This window comes from Idiotropiscis lumnitzeri, chromosome 6 (genome assembly GCF_059441095.1).
Source record: "Idiotropiscis lumnitzeri isolate Australia: NSW breed Sydney's pygmy pipehorse chromosome 6, RoL_Ilum_1.0, whole genome shotgun sequence".
Taxonomy (NCBI): Eukaryota; Metazoa; Chordata; class Actinopteri; order Syngnathiformes; family Syngnathidae; genus Idiotropiscis; species Idiotropiscis lumnitzeri.
In genome coordinates, this window is record NC_142396.1 from 18,219,330 (window position 1) to 18,233,781 (window position 14,452).

At 37.7% G+C, this 14,452-nt stretch overlaps 1 protein-coding gene across 1 annotated transcript; it reads left to right on the top strand.

The window, feature by feature from the left end:
• The first annotated feature begins 496 nt into the window (after positions 1-496).
• Positions 497-9,505, top strand: pnp6 (purine nucleoside phosphorylase 6). Its single transcript, XM_088299243.1, has 6 exons — positions 497-658; positions 3,697-3,860; positions 3,947-4,050; positions 4,698-4,873; positions 5,406-5,596; positions 6,891-9,505. Exons 1-6 carry the CDS (start codon positions 624-626, stop codon positions 7,085-7,087), a joined length of 867 nt encoding a protein of 288 aa, XP_088155369.1. The 5' UTR covers positions 497-623; the 3' UTR covers positions 7,088-9,505.
• Positions 9,506-14,452: the final 4,947 nt, after the last annotated feature.

Consider the following 14,452-nt stretch of genomic DNA (forward strand, 5'->3'; position numbering starts at 1 on the left):
AAATTGCCAGAAAAGTGTGAATCTTGTCACGAGTGCATAGTGGAACCTTTTGTACAGTTCTATGGTTCAGAGGTTAGCCCTGAAATCTGCAGAACCATTGAAATTCCGTCGATATGTTTTGAACAAAAAGCTTTACATACATTACCTACCGATGGGGTAAATTTTTTGTTTGTGATGCTGCACATTTTAAACCCTCTCTATCCAAAGAGCTCAAAGTTCGAGAAAAAAAATGTTCCATCTTGCAGTTGTTCCCGGCCTCCCTTATTGTATTACTGTTATTGTACTTAAATAAAGGAGTTCAATCAGCAGTTCTCCTTTCATATTCAGTGTATTAGTTTGCACAGACTGTACGTAACCTTAATGAGAACAGAGTGCGAGTTATTTTTTCACCTTTGCGCTTTTTTGGAGTCTGCAGTCTGGCAGAAAATTGAATCACAACTTTTAGCTCCGCCGTTCTGTGTTTGTCTCCGCCCCTTTTCCGAGTACCGATGGCGTCACAACGTCCAGCGTCCGCCTTTTATTAACTCTGCTTCGAAGACTGGAAGTGAAACTCGGGAAGACTTGTTTAAAAAAAAAACCGACCCAAATAGCTTCAATCGATTGGTCCCGCTCATCAGAAGGACATGGCGGTGCCGTCCGGCCTCTCCGACCCGTGCAGGTACGAACCTTGAGCTGCTTAACTGTAAGAAGCTTGCTGAACCAAGCAATCAATACACGACTGATCAGCTCACCGAACAATAAAATATTTCACCTTCAAGGCTTTTTATATTATTTTTATACATTAATGCTATTTGTGATGTTCGCCAATGTAACAATTCCGGATCAGCCTCGGGCACTGATCCTTCCCAACAGGAAGCGCAGCAGAGACGAATGACTCGCAGAAATATGTCGTTTAACTTGTAGAAATGGGTTGTTATTATTGACTTTCTGATCCACTGATAACTTCATATCTTGACAAACGACCGAGCCGTGACTCGGTCGAGTTAAAGGGACGAGGTGATCGCTGAAAGCTGACAACACTAACAGCACCACGGAGAGCTCCAGGCCCGCCCCCTAGCTCTGACGTACAAATACTGCTTGCTTATTTATTCATTTATTTATTTAAGTAAGTAAATATACTATGACTGTACAGTAGTGTTTACCAACTTCTACTGGGCCAAGACATCTTACCTCATCAAAATCTTACAGCATACGACCCCCAAAAATGTTGCAAAGGGTACGATATGTATCGTTCGAAAAATGGAGTAACATTCATTTAGATAGATTTTTTTTCGTTTTCAAGAAAAAGAGGTCATAAGTTTTTGCTTATCTCTTATGAATAACAGAAAACGTAGTTATACAAATATTGCTTTTAAAAAATCATTCCCATTTAATTGATAGTTATATAATTATCCATGTATTTTTCTAATAGGATTGGCAGTTGGTTTGGGATTAAATGACAGATGTCATTTCGGGTGATCTTATTGAAAATTTTAAATGGGGAAAAAAATAAAAGCAAGGAGATTACTTAGGTCCCAGCAGCTTCTTTGACGTGGTCATTTCTTCGAAGACATATATTTTTTCTTTTCCTCTGGATGAGCGAGTGTGAAATCAGGGGTTGTTTAGTTGAGCACAAAGCTGATACCTTGCAGGAATTGAAGAACACACACACAAATATAATAATTTCTGATCCATGGTGTCGTTTTTTTTTCTTAAATAATCTTTATATATTTTCACTGATTGGCCGCTTCATTGTGTATACTTGTATGTAACGTGATCCAATACAAGAATATCAAAACTGTTGCTTTTAGAAAAAAAATATAATGATAATTTCAGATGTAATTTATACTTTTGCAGAGGTATTGATTCAGCAATATGTACATCCTTATAGTGCTTTATAAGTGCACTGCATAATATTGAGAGATGGTTCGAAAGTATATTTTGTAAAGTAGTATATGTTTGCAAATGATCTTTTTCCCATAGAGTTATTATCATGAAATTTATCAGAATGTGCAAGTTTATCAAATGAAGTGTCCTGGCAGTGTAACAAACATAAACAAACAGCGAAGTGTATACACATTCCCATTTTAAAATTTCTTTCACCAGAATTTAGATGATGGTCAACAGCGTAGTGTATTTCTCACTATAATGTTGCTAAAGTTGGTGGAATCTATATACGTATATGTAGTTCCGCTACTTGAGTTGATTAAGTTCTTTAATTCACTGACTTTGGTTAATTTTCTGTTTCATAAATTTGAGTAGTGAGCCGTAGCATTTGAATAAAAGACAGGGTCATGGAGAGGAAAACACAAATGAAAAATGTACCCAATGCTCACATTCTATTTCCTGTTCTGTGTAATCAGTAACGTAACTGATAAGGATCATGATGCCGGACTTCTGCATTCGATTGTATGAGTAAAATCCTGCAAGTTACTTTTTTGATAGATCAAATTCACATATTTTTGGGGAGGTGGGCATATTTTTTGTATTTTATTCTAATTAAATAATTGGCATTGTTTCTTTCTCTTTGTTAGTCTCTAATGAGCCAAAAAGTTAGGGCAATAATATTTTCTGGTCCACTGAGAAACCCAAGTGTGTATTTAAACCTGTTTTTTCTGTATTTTTTGACACTTTTTGTTTCTGGTTTTCCTAAATTGGACTGTGCAACTGCTGTCGGATAATTTCTCAGGAAAACCAGCAAATCATAATGTCTTTTCTTTGGGTTTATGGTAACACACGTCCTGCAAGTCTATTTGCCTCAAGGTTAATCTTTTGTTTGATGAACGACTGACAGGTCGGCAAATAAAGCACTACCAGAGAAATGACACACAAGTAAACCGACACTGATCTTGCGGTTTCAAACTTCTATAACAGAATGATAAGCATCACTGCTCACGTCAGTTTCCTGAGTTTATGAATCACTGATTAAGGAAAATGTTGGCCTCCAAAATGAAAGGAGCTGCAGTCCTTAATTACAACAGTCTGATGATTCAGCGTCGCGTGTGTACAATGCTGCCATTAACACCTCGGTTAAACGTGAAGGGCAACCTCTGCAAATGGCAGCCTGTTCCATCACTCCTATGTTTCGCAACAGACCGAAAATGAAATGCAAAAAGGCTTTTAAACCATCTGAGTCTCTTCCTCAGGAAGTGTGAAGACCCTCTTGGACACATTGTCTTTGGCAATATTCTTCGCTCAGTCTACATGTTGAGCGGCCAAGACATAGACAAAAACCTTCCAGTTTTTGTAATTCCAGGAAAAAAAAACAACAGTTTCACCAATGGACGTGAAATTCAGTGAGAGGATGCACAAGAAAAAGCCTCAAGATTCCATCCATGCCGAAGTTAAACAGGAAATTGGTCATTTTTGTGAATTTAATGGCTTGTGCAGACCTTATGAGGGAGTTATCCGGAATAGATGGGCCACACCAAATTGCAAACGTTTTCAGCCTGGAGCCTACTAATGTGGATGGAGCTTAGCATGTGTTTATTGATCATTTCCAGAATTTGCCGTAACAATGAGACATAAGGGCCGTCTTTATTTTTGTCTTTTTTTTTTAAGGGCCTCATTTTTGTAACTCCTTTTGAAACGTGTTTTAAATGTGACACAAGAAGAGTAGTGGTTGATATCTGAGGATGAGTGTTGACATGATATTGGGACTCAAAGTATGAGTCCTTTGTCATTAATCAGCATATTTCCTATGACTTTAAAATCCAGTTATGAAGCCTGCAAAGAGACTGCTGACTGGCTGCTGGCCCGAACCAAGCTGAGGCCCAAACTAGCCATCATTTGCGGGTCAGGCCTCGGTTCTCTGGCTGACCAAATGGAGGACAAAACAGTTTTCCCTTATAAGACCATTCCGGGTTTCCCAACTTGCACTGGTACGGTTTGTATTCTTTTAATTGTATGTTTTTTGCAGAAATGTGCCAGAGGAAAATCAATTTGGTGTTTTTTGTGCACTGTTTAGTGGCAGGTCATGCTGGTCAACTGGTTTTCGGGAAGCTGCAAGGCCGGGAGTGTGTCTGTATGCAGGGTCGATTTCACGTCTATGAAGGCTACACCCTACATACTGTAAGAATTGCATGAATCAAAAGTGCTTGTGAACTTTAACGTTCATGGAAATTCATAGATTTTACAAACTGCTGTCTTTGGTTGGTGATTTACTAGCAAGCATGAACTTAAAATTTGCTGTGTGTGCTAAATTATGAGCAGCAGGTTAGAAGATGGTTCACAATTGTGTCAGAATTGGATTGACCTTTGTAATATTGCCGAGAATGTATTACACTTTTATTTTATTACGGGCTATGTTGCGCCTCTCCGCATGAAGTCAACAATATCGTAAAAGCCAGTTTTATATTCAATAAACACAGGTTTAATGTATTGTGATAGTTTTGGTATCCAGTTAGGACTTTGATTCTGATCTTTGTCCCATTCTTTGTGACTTAGCCAATCAAACATTTTCTAATGAGCAAACGTTTAACTTACTGTACATATACATGTAAAGCCAACATAAACAATCAACGCTATTTCATACTAAGTCTGAAATTCATTTTGAAAAGCAGTCTATTTGATAGATATCCATTGTAGCCCAGAGTGGTGCCACATACAATCTCCTTTGACTCATCATCATAGTTGACTCAGCTTGATAAAATTCAAATTGAGAATATTGAAAACAAAAGAAAATACCAATTCATAACGCACAATATTTACGGCCGTAGGTGACGTACCCTGTGCGAGTCTTCTTCCTTCTGGGTGTGGAAACTCTCATTGTGACAAATGCAGCAGGTGGACTGAATGGCAACTACAACGTGGGGGATATAATGGTCATTAAGGATCATATCAACCTGCCGGGTTTTGCTGGGCAGAGCCCACTGATTGGGCACAATGATGACAGGTAACGCAAAATATCCAATGCAATATGCAGTTTGCAATATATTTAAGGCCCACCCAACAGATTGTGATGATGTGACCAACTGCACCCAAACTGTTTTGCAATATGCAGGTTTCAGCAACTAGCTTTCATGCGTGACTGATTGTCGCCAACTGGTTTTGCCGCATTTCGGAATTTGAATTGCAGGTGAACACCATCGCAACATCGCAAAAGTAACAGCCAATCAAAAAATTTGTGTCATATGCAAAATTAGGTTTCTGTTTCAAGTTGTACCACTGCAGTACATACAATAAACATGGAAATCACAGTGAAAAGCAAAGTGTTTAGTGGCTTTGTCGGCAAAATGCAGAAAAATTGAGTCAATGAATGGGGCAATCATTGCTAATCGCCTCGGAAATATGCACACACTCTTCATTGTACTCGCCTCTCTTCATATTATAGCAAGCTGCCGTTCCGTTCAATTTGTGGTTGAATAAATGCAGAACTTGTCACACCTCTAACATCGCTTCCTCTTTTCCGTATGCCTCGTCCTCAGGTATGGCGTGCGTTTCCCTTGCATGTCAGACGCATATGACCGCAACCTGAGGGCTTTGGCCATTCAGACAGCACATGAACAGAAATGTGGCAACTTCCTACAAGAAGGGGTTTACTGTATGGTGGTTGGACCAACATATGAGACCATTGCAGAGTCCAACGTCCTGCAGAAGTTTGGAGCAGATGCTGTTGGTAAGTAAATGTCCTTCATGCTCTGTGGTGGTTCTTAAAACAATGAAGCTCACATAACTGCACAGTTTGCACAGAGAAAATACATTGCACAAGAAAGCACAATTACCTCAGTTCCTGCTTAATGTTTTTCAATTGATTTTTTTTCGGCCTCTCATACACATATTTACTGTGATTATGACTTTACAACAGCACGCTTGGACTTCCGTATGAATTAAGTTGGAAGGGAACTGATGAATTGAGAACTACTATCAACTTAGAAAGATCAGTTTAAAATGTTGCAATAGTGCTGTTGTATATATTTTTTTTAAACAATGAAAAAGTAGTTGACCACCACATAATTGTGTTTTGGGAACTGCAAATTAATATATTAGCTGATCTTTTTTATTATTATTATTTTTCAATTAATAAAATATACTTTTCAATATTTATTTTTTTCAGGATTTAACATCCTGCAACATTTATCCCTCCTGCCTCCCACTATAATATTTATCAGTGTTTTTTTAATTAGTTTTGGGGGGTTTGAAAACAAAAATGCAGATTTTTGCTTTTTGAGGCTGCTATGCCCCGCAAATACCGGTGGTCAGCTGTATTTTTTCAATTGTTAAGACGCAGAGGTTGATCTTTTCGTTTCGTCTAAATTAGGAATTTTGTTCTGGCTCCAGTATTCCCACATACGAATGTACTTTATTAAAACAAATTATGAGACAATTTTATTTCTTCTGAGATTTCAAGCTACAACTATCGACAGGATTTTCTGAGGGAAACTTAAAAGCATGTCTATAGCTTCTAATCTTGCATATGTACCATATCTACTAATTTGCCCATGAATTTTAATGTGGATATTTTTTCTGACATTGTTCGAGTGTGTCGCTAATGTATAATGGAAGGAATATTGAGCTAATTTGATGATTATATCAGAAATTGTAGGCAATAAGTAGCATCAGCAATTGGTCAGAACCACATTGATGAAACCAATCTCTGTGGTGGAGGCAAAAAATCGGAAATGCTGTAAATATATAGTCCTGACCTGAATCCATCTCGTTGTGTGACGTTCTGTTGAATGTTTCTCATACTGTTACTACATAGTGTATAGAGTAGCGTACACACATTCAAACACCACCTGAGTGCTGTACAGTTCCAACCTTTTTGACCAGTGTAAAGAACACACACGAGACCTGGAAATTACAATGAACGTCAATAATTATCCAAATTTAACAAAGGGAACATGAATGGAAGGTAAAATCACATGCAGTAAACGCTATATTTCAATCTTCGTCTGACTTCTGTCTTTTAGGTATGAGCACAGTCCCAGAGGTAGTGGTGGCTCGTCATTGTGGCTTGCGGGTCTTGGGTCTCTCGCTGATCACCAACAAGACCTCGACAGATTATGACAGTAATGAGCGAGTGAACCATGAGGAAGTGTTAGCGACCACGAGACTTCGTGAACAAGAACTCCAGAGGCTTGTCAGACATCTTGTTCCAAAGATCTAGTGCCTTCAGTCCAAATCTGTCGGAAACAAAACCGTATCCATACTTGAACAATAGCATTAAGATAATCATGCCAGGTGTTCAGTTAGAGGGGGAATCATCCAATTTTAAGTAGGTGATAAACTGGGCGTAGAATCAGTAGCTCATACACCATAACTAAACAGTTGGCCAATCAGTTGAAGCTCGTCAATATAGTGTGGTATGTGGCGTCTCCCTACCGCAGCAGTCTCACGAAAAATTATAAGAAAAAGTGTCATGGATTGTTGTGGAGGAGGTTCCAAATGCTGTGAAGTGAGGCAGAAATGCAAAACGGAATGTGTTTAATATCCACAAGAACATAATAAGGCAAACAAGGTACTGGGCTTTTCAAAAAAATACTAAATATAATGAAGGCCAAGACAACAAGGCTCAAAGTAACTGAATAGCCATCACTGATGTTATGGTACCAACTTAATGTAGAGGTGAAAAAATACTGAGCCAAATGTAAAGTCACATTTATTGTGAGACACTTTCCCTAGACCTGCAATAAACACGTGTATGGCTGACAAACCCGCAAACCCCAAAACACTTCATGGTACTCTGGCATAGAATGAAACACCCCGAAACAGCAGTCTACACTGCAACCAATAAGGTCTTTTAATCGCCGTGACTATCACCGATCGGACATCGGCTTAAAAAAATAAAATCATCAACAATGCAAAGAATTAATTCACCAGGTCTTCAGAAACATGCCAGTCTGCCGCGACAGGATAACTGGGGGTGAATTAACTAGAAAATTAGCCGATTCAAAGCTAAAATGGACAGTGGGTACCAGCAGAATATACTGAAAAAAATATAATAATTACAAATATAAAAAAACAATTTCAAATCTTCTTTAACCACCAGTTAAAGCTACTAAAACAATTTTAAAAAGTTGTAGCTGTGTGTCATGGACACCCAACACATAGTCACATGCACAATAACTTGTTCAGGGTGTACCCCACCTGCTGCCCGAAGACGGCTGGGATGGGCTACAGGATGCCCGCGATTGTCGTGAGGATATGCGGTTCGGAAAATTAAGTATTATAAATAAATGAATGCTGTCTTTGAATTAAAATCTAAAAAAGACATGACATAAAGCATGCAAGTGGTTCAGTTTTATTCCCTCTTGTTGCACATTGAGCAGAAAGACTACTACTAACGAAACAATAATATTATATAGTCCTCCAACAACGGCAAAAACCCCATCTCACCTGGCTATTAGCAAAAGATTTTTATACTACATCAATAAATACAATCTTAATGTGGCTCTAAGGTACAGGATAGTGTTTGAATATTTTTAAATGAATATTTTTTCAAATGACATTTTGTTAAATTTCAGAACAGCTATGACAGTAGTAACACTCAATAACATTAACTATTTTTGTTAATTTGACAAAATAAATCTTCAAATCCGCAGATAGAAAACGCACATACACACACACACACACAAATATTGTACATACAATATTCATAAAAAGTAAAAGCATAATGCAATAAAACAATACAATCCCAACATAATCTATAAACAATATACAAAGGGAACAAAACAAAAAACAATAAGGGGGTGGCAGGTTTCTACTCAAAGACAACAGTCTGTTTCTCAACGAAAGTCAGAAAGCGGCGCCAAACCTTCAGAAATCCATCTCGAATATTAAGGTGCATAGCTGATATAGATGATACAATGCAATTTTATTTATATAGCGCATTTCACAACAGCTGGAGCTTTAACAAAACGCTTTCCATATGCCGTCATGTAAATTAGCAGGTAATTAAGTACAACATGGTGTGTTGTTTATGAAGGGAAACTACGTGCAGTATGAGCAGTAAATCAGTGCACACCGTGCAACATACGTGTCAATACTCTTAATATTCAGGATTCATTAGTTTCATCATTGTTAAACCTGACTGTCATCAATTATATCACATTTGGTGCTCCTTTATATACGTTGATGAGACAAAAGAGCTAATTAAAGGGTTTTGTTGGGAAAATGACTAATTAAGTCACAATGTAAACAAGCCTTTTGTTTTCATTTTGTTTTAATTCATGTCACACAAATAATTCTGATTGGGAAGAGCTACAAATAAGAGTGAATGTTGAATAAATTAATCACTGAGCGCACCTTGTTCATACTTCTTTCCTGTGGCAGTAGTGTTGATTGTCAATGACTGTGTATTTTAGCTACGGATCAAAATAGTTTTATTTTTGCATTCTTACCTTTTAAATATAATTGTTTATGAAATTGTAGGGGACGCATGGTGACCTGGTAGCACATCTGCCTCACAGTTCAGATATTGTGGGCTCAAATCTCAGTTCTCCATTTTCCTGCCACATTCCAACATGTCCAAGTTGTGACGGTGCCCGACAATTGTGAGAATAAATGAGTTTGGATGATCTTAAAATTTTCACTCCGTTTCAAGTTTTTTTTAAATCTTTGTTTTTCACTAATTTTGTATTGTATTGTACATTCTTATACCACAACAATTACAGAATATTTGTATAATGGACGGTATGCTAGCTAACTGGTTAGCACATGGCGCCTCACAGTAATGAGGTCATAGTTTCAGTTCTAAGTTTACAGATGAGTGGTGCACGCGTAGCCTAGAAGAGGCCTTGGTGAAAAAAAAAGTAAGTCAAACTCACAACAATCAGAGCTGTGATCTTCCAAACTAGACATGGTTTCTAGTAGACGGCATGTTGTAGGTATTAACATCGCCTACAGTTGAAGAACAGGGGCCAAGCCTCATCCAAATAAATGCGCATGTCTACTCATTCCCACTTCACGCTCGATAACTATCCTGACCTCTGCTTTATGTCACGCATGTCCTCACCGTGATCAGCAAAGAAGCAGTGTGCTCGTGTGCGCGTCCTCCCAGCCTCCATATATTCTGTAGCTCTCTCAGTGCATCTGCTCACTTCCACATTTCCTCATTGTCATATAAATCAGTCACCAAGAGGTCAATCCTTTTGATATGTTGAAGTGGTCATAGGTAGGGATGTCCGCATGAATTATGGTGCCAATTGATCACCGTTGTTGGACTTTATAAGCAATGACACAATGTACAATGATTTCCCATGGAGAGTTTGTAATCGGTCCCTTTAATGACTTCGAGCGAAACATGGAGAGAGCAGAGTGGGGCGTGGCTATTTTCCTCATTAAAAGTAGGCATTTTTCAAGTCGTCACTAATTTCCTAATTTCTCCAAAATGAAATCTTAAATACTGGCACAACGCTGCCAGGTTTCCATGGCAACCAGCATCTGCATTGAGGAACGCTGCTGATCACCATGATCTATCAACAAAAATCTTATATAGAGTATAGGAGACATTGCATCTGCATGAAAATTTTACAAGTCTGAGGGTGAATAATCAGCTGAGACACAGCGGGTCCGAATATAAAAGTCCCCCTGCCTTGGCAAAGGGAATCTGTGTTGCTTTTAGTAAAAAAGGTTGTTGGATGTGATAGTTATGAGTTTGTGAGTAGCACATGCCACTGATGCCAGACAGGTGAACTAAATAGAAGAATGAGTAAGGTGGTGCCTTTTGAATCATTTCCCCAATGGAAAAAAAGTGTTCCCGGGTGCACTCGCGACAAAGTTGTTTTGTGTGCCGTACTTCTGATTCACTTCGACGTGAAGTGCAGTGAAGTCTTTTGCGACACGCGTTTCCTTTCCTTTGGCACCAAACCAGCTGAATTTAACAGCTGACCCACACGCAGAGCCAGAGCTGCATGGGACAATAGACGCTGCACCAGCTGTTTGTTATTCATTTATATTACATCATTTACATTAAAAGATGCAAGATATTTTCAACAAACCAATTAGACATTAGACATTTGAGCAGTGTGTCATCATCATTTTAGTCGATCACGTCTCGACAGAGAGCTGTCTCTCAAAATGTAGTTCTCAGTTACAAAATCCTGGTAATCGATTGATTTATTGGTGATTGTGAAAACAAAACAAAACAAAAAACAGACTTTTCAAGGAAAGAGCTGATTCAACCTTGCTCAAACGTTTTTCCGCAGTAGATGCAATTTAGAACTTCCCGCATCAAGAGACCACAATGGTGAAATATTGGGATGATCTGTCAAACAAACTTTTGCAGTTTTCACTGACCTCTGATTTGGTAACTCCGACCGGGTTCCTTTGACCGTTCCATTCATTAGAGCGGGAAAAGGAAGTGAAAACCTTTGTCAGCATTCCACTGTCAGACCATTTGTATTGTATTATGCGAATAGAACCTTTGAAGGGGAATGTCACAATTTTAAATATATTATATAGCATCCATCATTTTATATTCAATGATGTATTTCTCATATACACGTTTGGATGCTGGTCCGTATTTTTCTGTTAAGTGAGGACACATTTCCTGTATTTGTGCAAGAAATGTTAGCTTCCTGAAGTTAACTGAGAAACAATTATGCATTTTTGCCATAATATAAAACAATGCTGTGAAATGCAAACTTTCAATTCAAACTACCTGAAGGATTAAACATTTCTGTGTAGCATACTTTTCATTCACTACCAGCCAAGTAAAAAAATAAATATATATATTTATCTTTTGTCTTTAGCCGTCAGTCGTAGTAAATGAGTTAAGGAAGTAGAGTGCCAAGATGACCCATTTTTCACTAACAAGCACGGGTTATAGATTTTTTTTGATCAGTAAACTGAAATTAGTTATCATTTTTTTTAGCTATTCATTTTGGAGAAATTTGTAAATAAGTGACGACTTGAAAAATGCCCACTTTTAATGAGGAATATGTCCACACATCTCTCCACTCTCTCCATATTTTGCTCTGAATCTGATTATAAACTCTCCATTGGAAATCATTGTACTTTCATGACTTGTAACATCCAAGAACTGTGATCAATTGGCACCAAAATTCATGAGAACATCCCTATGTCCCTATGATCACTTCAACATATCAAAAGGATTAATCTCTCCTCTCTGTGGCTGATTTATATGAGAATGAGGAACTGTGGAAGTGAGCATATGTATATTGATGTTTTCTTTCAATATATTATGCAGCCCTAATTTAAAGTATGTGTGGAAAGTAAGCTAAAATATATATTTAAAAAAATGAAATCTCTTTTGAAGAAATTCTAATAAATATGACAATTTTGTACATAAAGCCTCTAGTCTGAAAAATCCAGCTTTAACAAAATATTTCTTGCTTTTGTTTCAATGTAACAATGTAAACAATGCAACAGTAGTCCCACAAGGATATTAATTTAACAAAACAAATGTCAGTTCATTCTTTAGAATTCTTCATTTCATTGTTTTCTTGTCCATCCTGTGTTCCCGCGGCTAACTATAAAGCAACGCAGTCGACTATGCAGATGAACTCGTTCACCATCAAGTGCTAAACGTAACGCACCTCTCGGTTCAGTGACTTCAAGCACGGCGGTGAAACAAAGACGAATGAACGGGATATTGTTTTGTTTGTATGGGCTGATATTTGTGCCACTAGAAACTGAATCTGAATATCATCGATTTGAATGTGAATTGCTTAACTTGAATATTTGAATGGAAAACTGAATATTTGAATTGAAAAATGAATTATTGAATTTATAACTGAATTATTGAATTACACGAATTGCATAATTGTTTAATTTGAATCTGATTTTTTCCATCTACTATTTATGCAATTCAATAATTCAGTTTTCAATTCTATAATTCAGTTTTGAATTCAAATATTCAAGTTCAGCAATTCACATTCAAATTGATATTCAGATTCAGTTTCTAGCGGCACAGATATCAGGCCACGGCGGTGCCTCTAGGATGAGCAATGGATTCCAGATACATAGATCTCCTCGTCGGCCTATCAGCCCCTTCGTTTTGAAGGTCGCAAACTATCATGAGTATCGCCACCCGCCATCCACACCATGTGTTACTTTGATTGTGCTTTTGCAGGACCGAAAGAGACCTCTGGAGGGCGCCAAGCGTCGGACACTTGCAAGGCTGGTTTCTGATTTGTTCAATGCAAATTTCTCTGGCGTAGCTTATATTTTATATCTTATAGTCCATGCAATGGCAGCTGACAATACTAATGAAAAACTTAACGGCCTTAAAAACGAAGGTGCTGTTTTATGGGCTGATATTTGTGCCAGATTGTCCGACGAGGTGATCTATGTATCTGGAATCTATTGCTCATCCTAGAGGCACCCCTGTGGCCTGATATTTGTGCCACTAGAAACTGAATCTGAATATCAACTTGAATGTGAATTGCGTAACTTGAATATTTGAATTTTAAACTGAATTATTGAATTGAAAACTGAATTATTAAATTACATGACTTGTAAATGGAAAAATTCTGATTATAATTAAACAATAAATATACAATTGTTGTTTTTCAACAATTCAGTTTTCAATTCAAATCTTCAAGTTAAGCAATTCACATTCAAATCGATGATATTCAGATTCAGTTTCTCGTGGCACAAATATCAGCCCATAGAAAATGACTGTTTTTTGTTACATTATTCAGTTACATGCAGCCTGCAGAGGTGTGTCCCACTGTGGAGCTGAAATATTAATACAAATAAGCCATGGCATCACTTAGTATGACACCCATATATGACTAGTTGTTTTCCAGACACAGATCTGGTAATTGGCTATATTCCAAAAATGTCGACTTTGAATCAAAGTAGTGAAGAAATGCAGACAGAAAGTTAAGCACAAAATATTCAAATTTGTTCGACGGAAATCTGCATAGGCTGCAGTCAACAGTGCACAAAACCCTTGTATTGATTATTAGGTGGTGATGGTATGAGGAAATAGAGGGGGACACCTTTGCTGAGTGCACACTCTACATCATTGGTAAACACGTTGCACAGTCATGTGCCTGAGGGCATTCTGAGTTAGCATTGCCCCAATTTTGTGAAAGTGACTTTTCCAAGCTTAACTGAAAGTGACTCTCCACTAGTGCACCGGAGCATCGAAGCACTGCTTGCAGTTTGGAGCTGGAAAATTACTGTTACCTTTGTGCAAGATCAAGTTCAGCAAAGAATCTTTTCTGAGCATGATAGTGCAGTTTTTTTCCTATTCTTTTTTTGTTCAGCTTATTCATGTTGACTGGCGAGTTTACATTTGGTGACGTCAGCATTCATTTAGAGCATTGAATACTGTTTACCCCCGACATAGAGCATGAAATGATGTGGTGATTAAACATTCCATCTTCTGTTGGGAAGCTCACTTGCTCAAGAAGCAAAACTTTCAGCTCCATCGCCTTTAAAAACAAGTTCAGCATTTCTTCAAATGTGCTAATTCACCGTTTTTCAACAACATGAAAAAAAGAAAGAAGTAAAAATTGCTTTTGAATAATTCTAGCCAAGCAAAAACAATGAAAGCTCA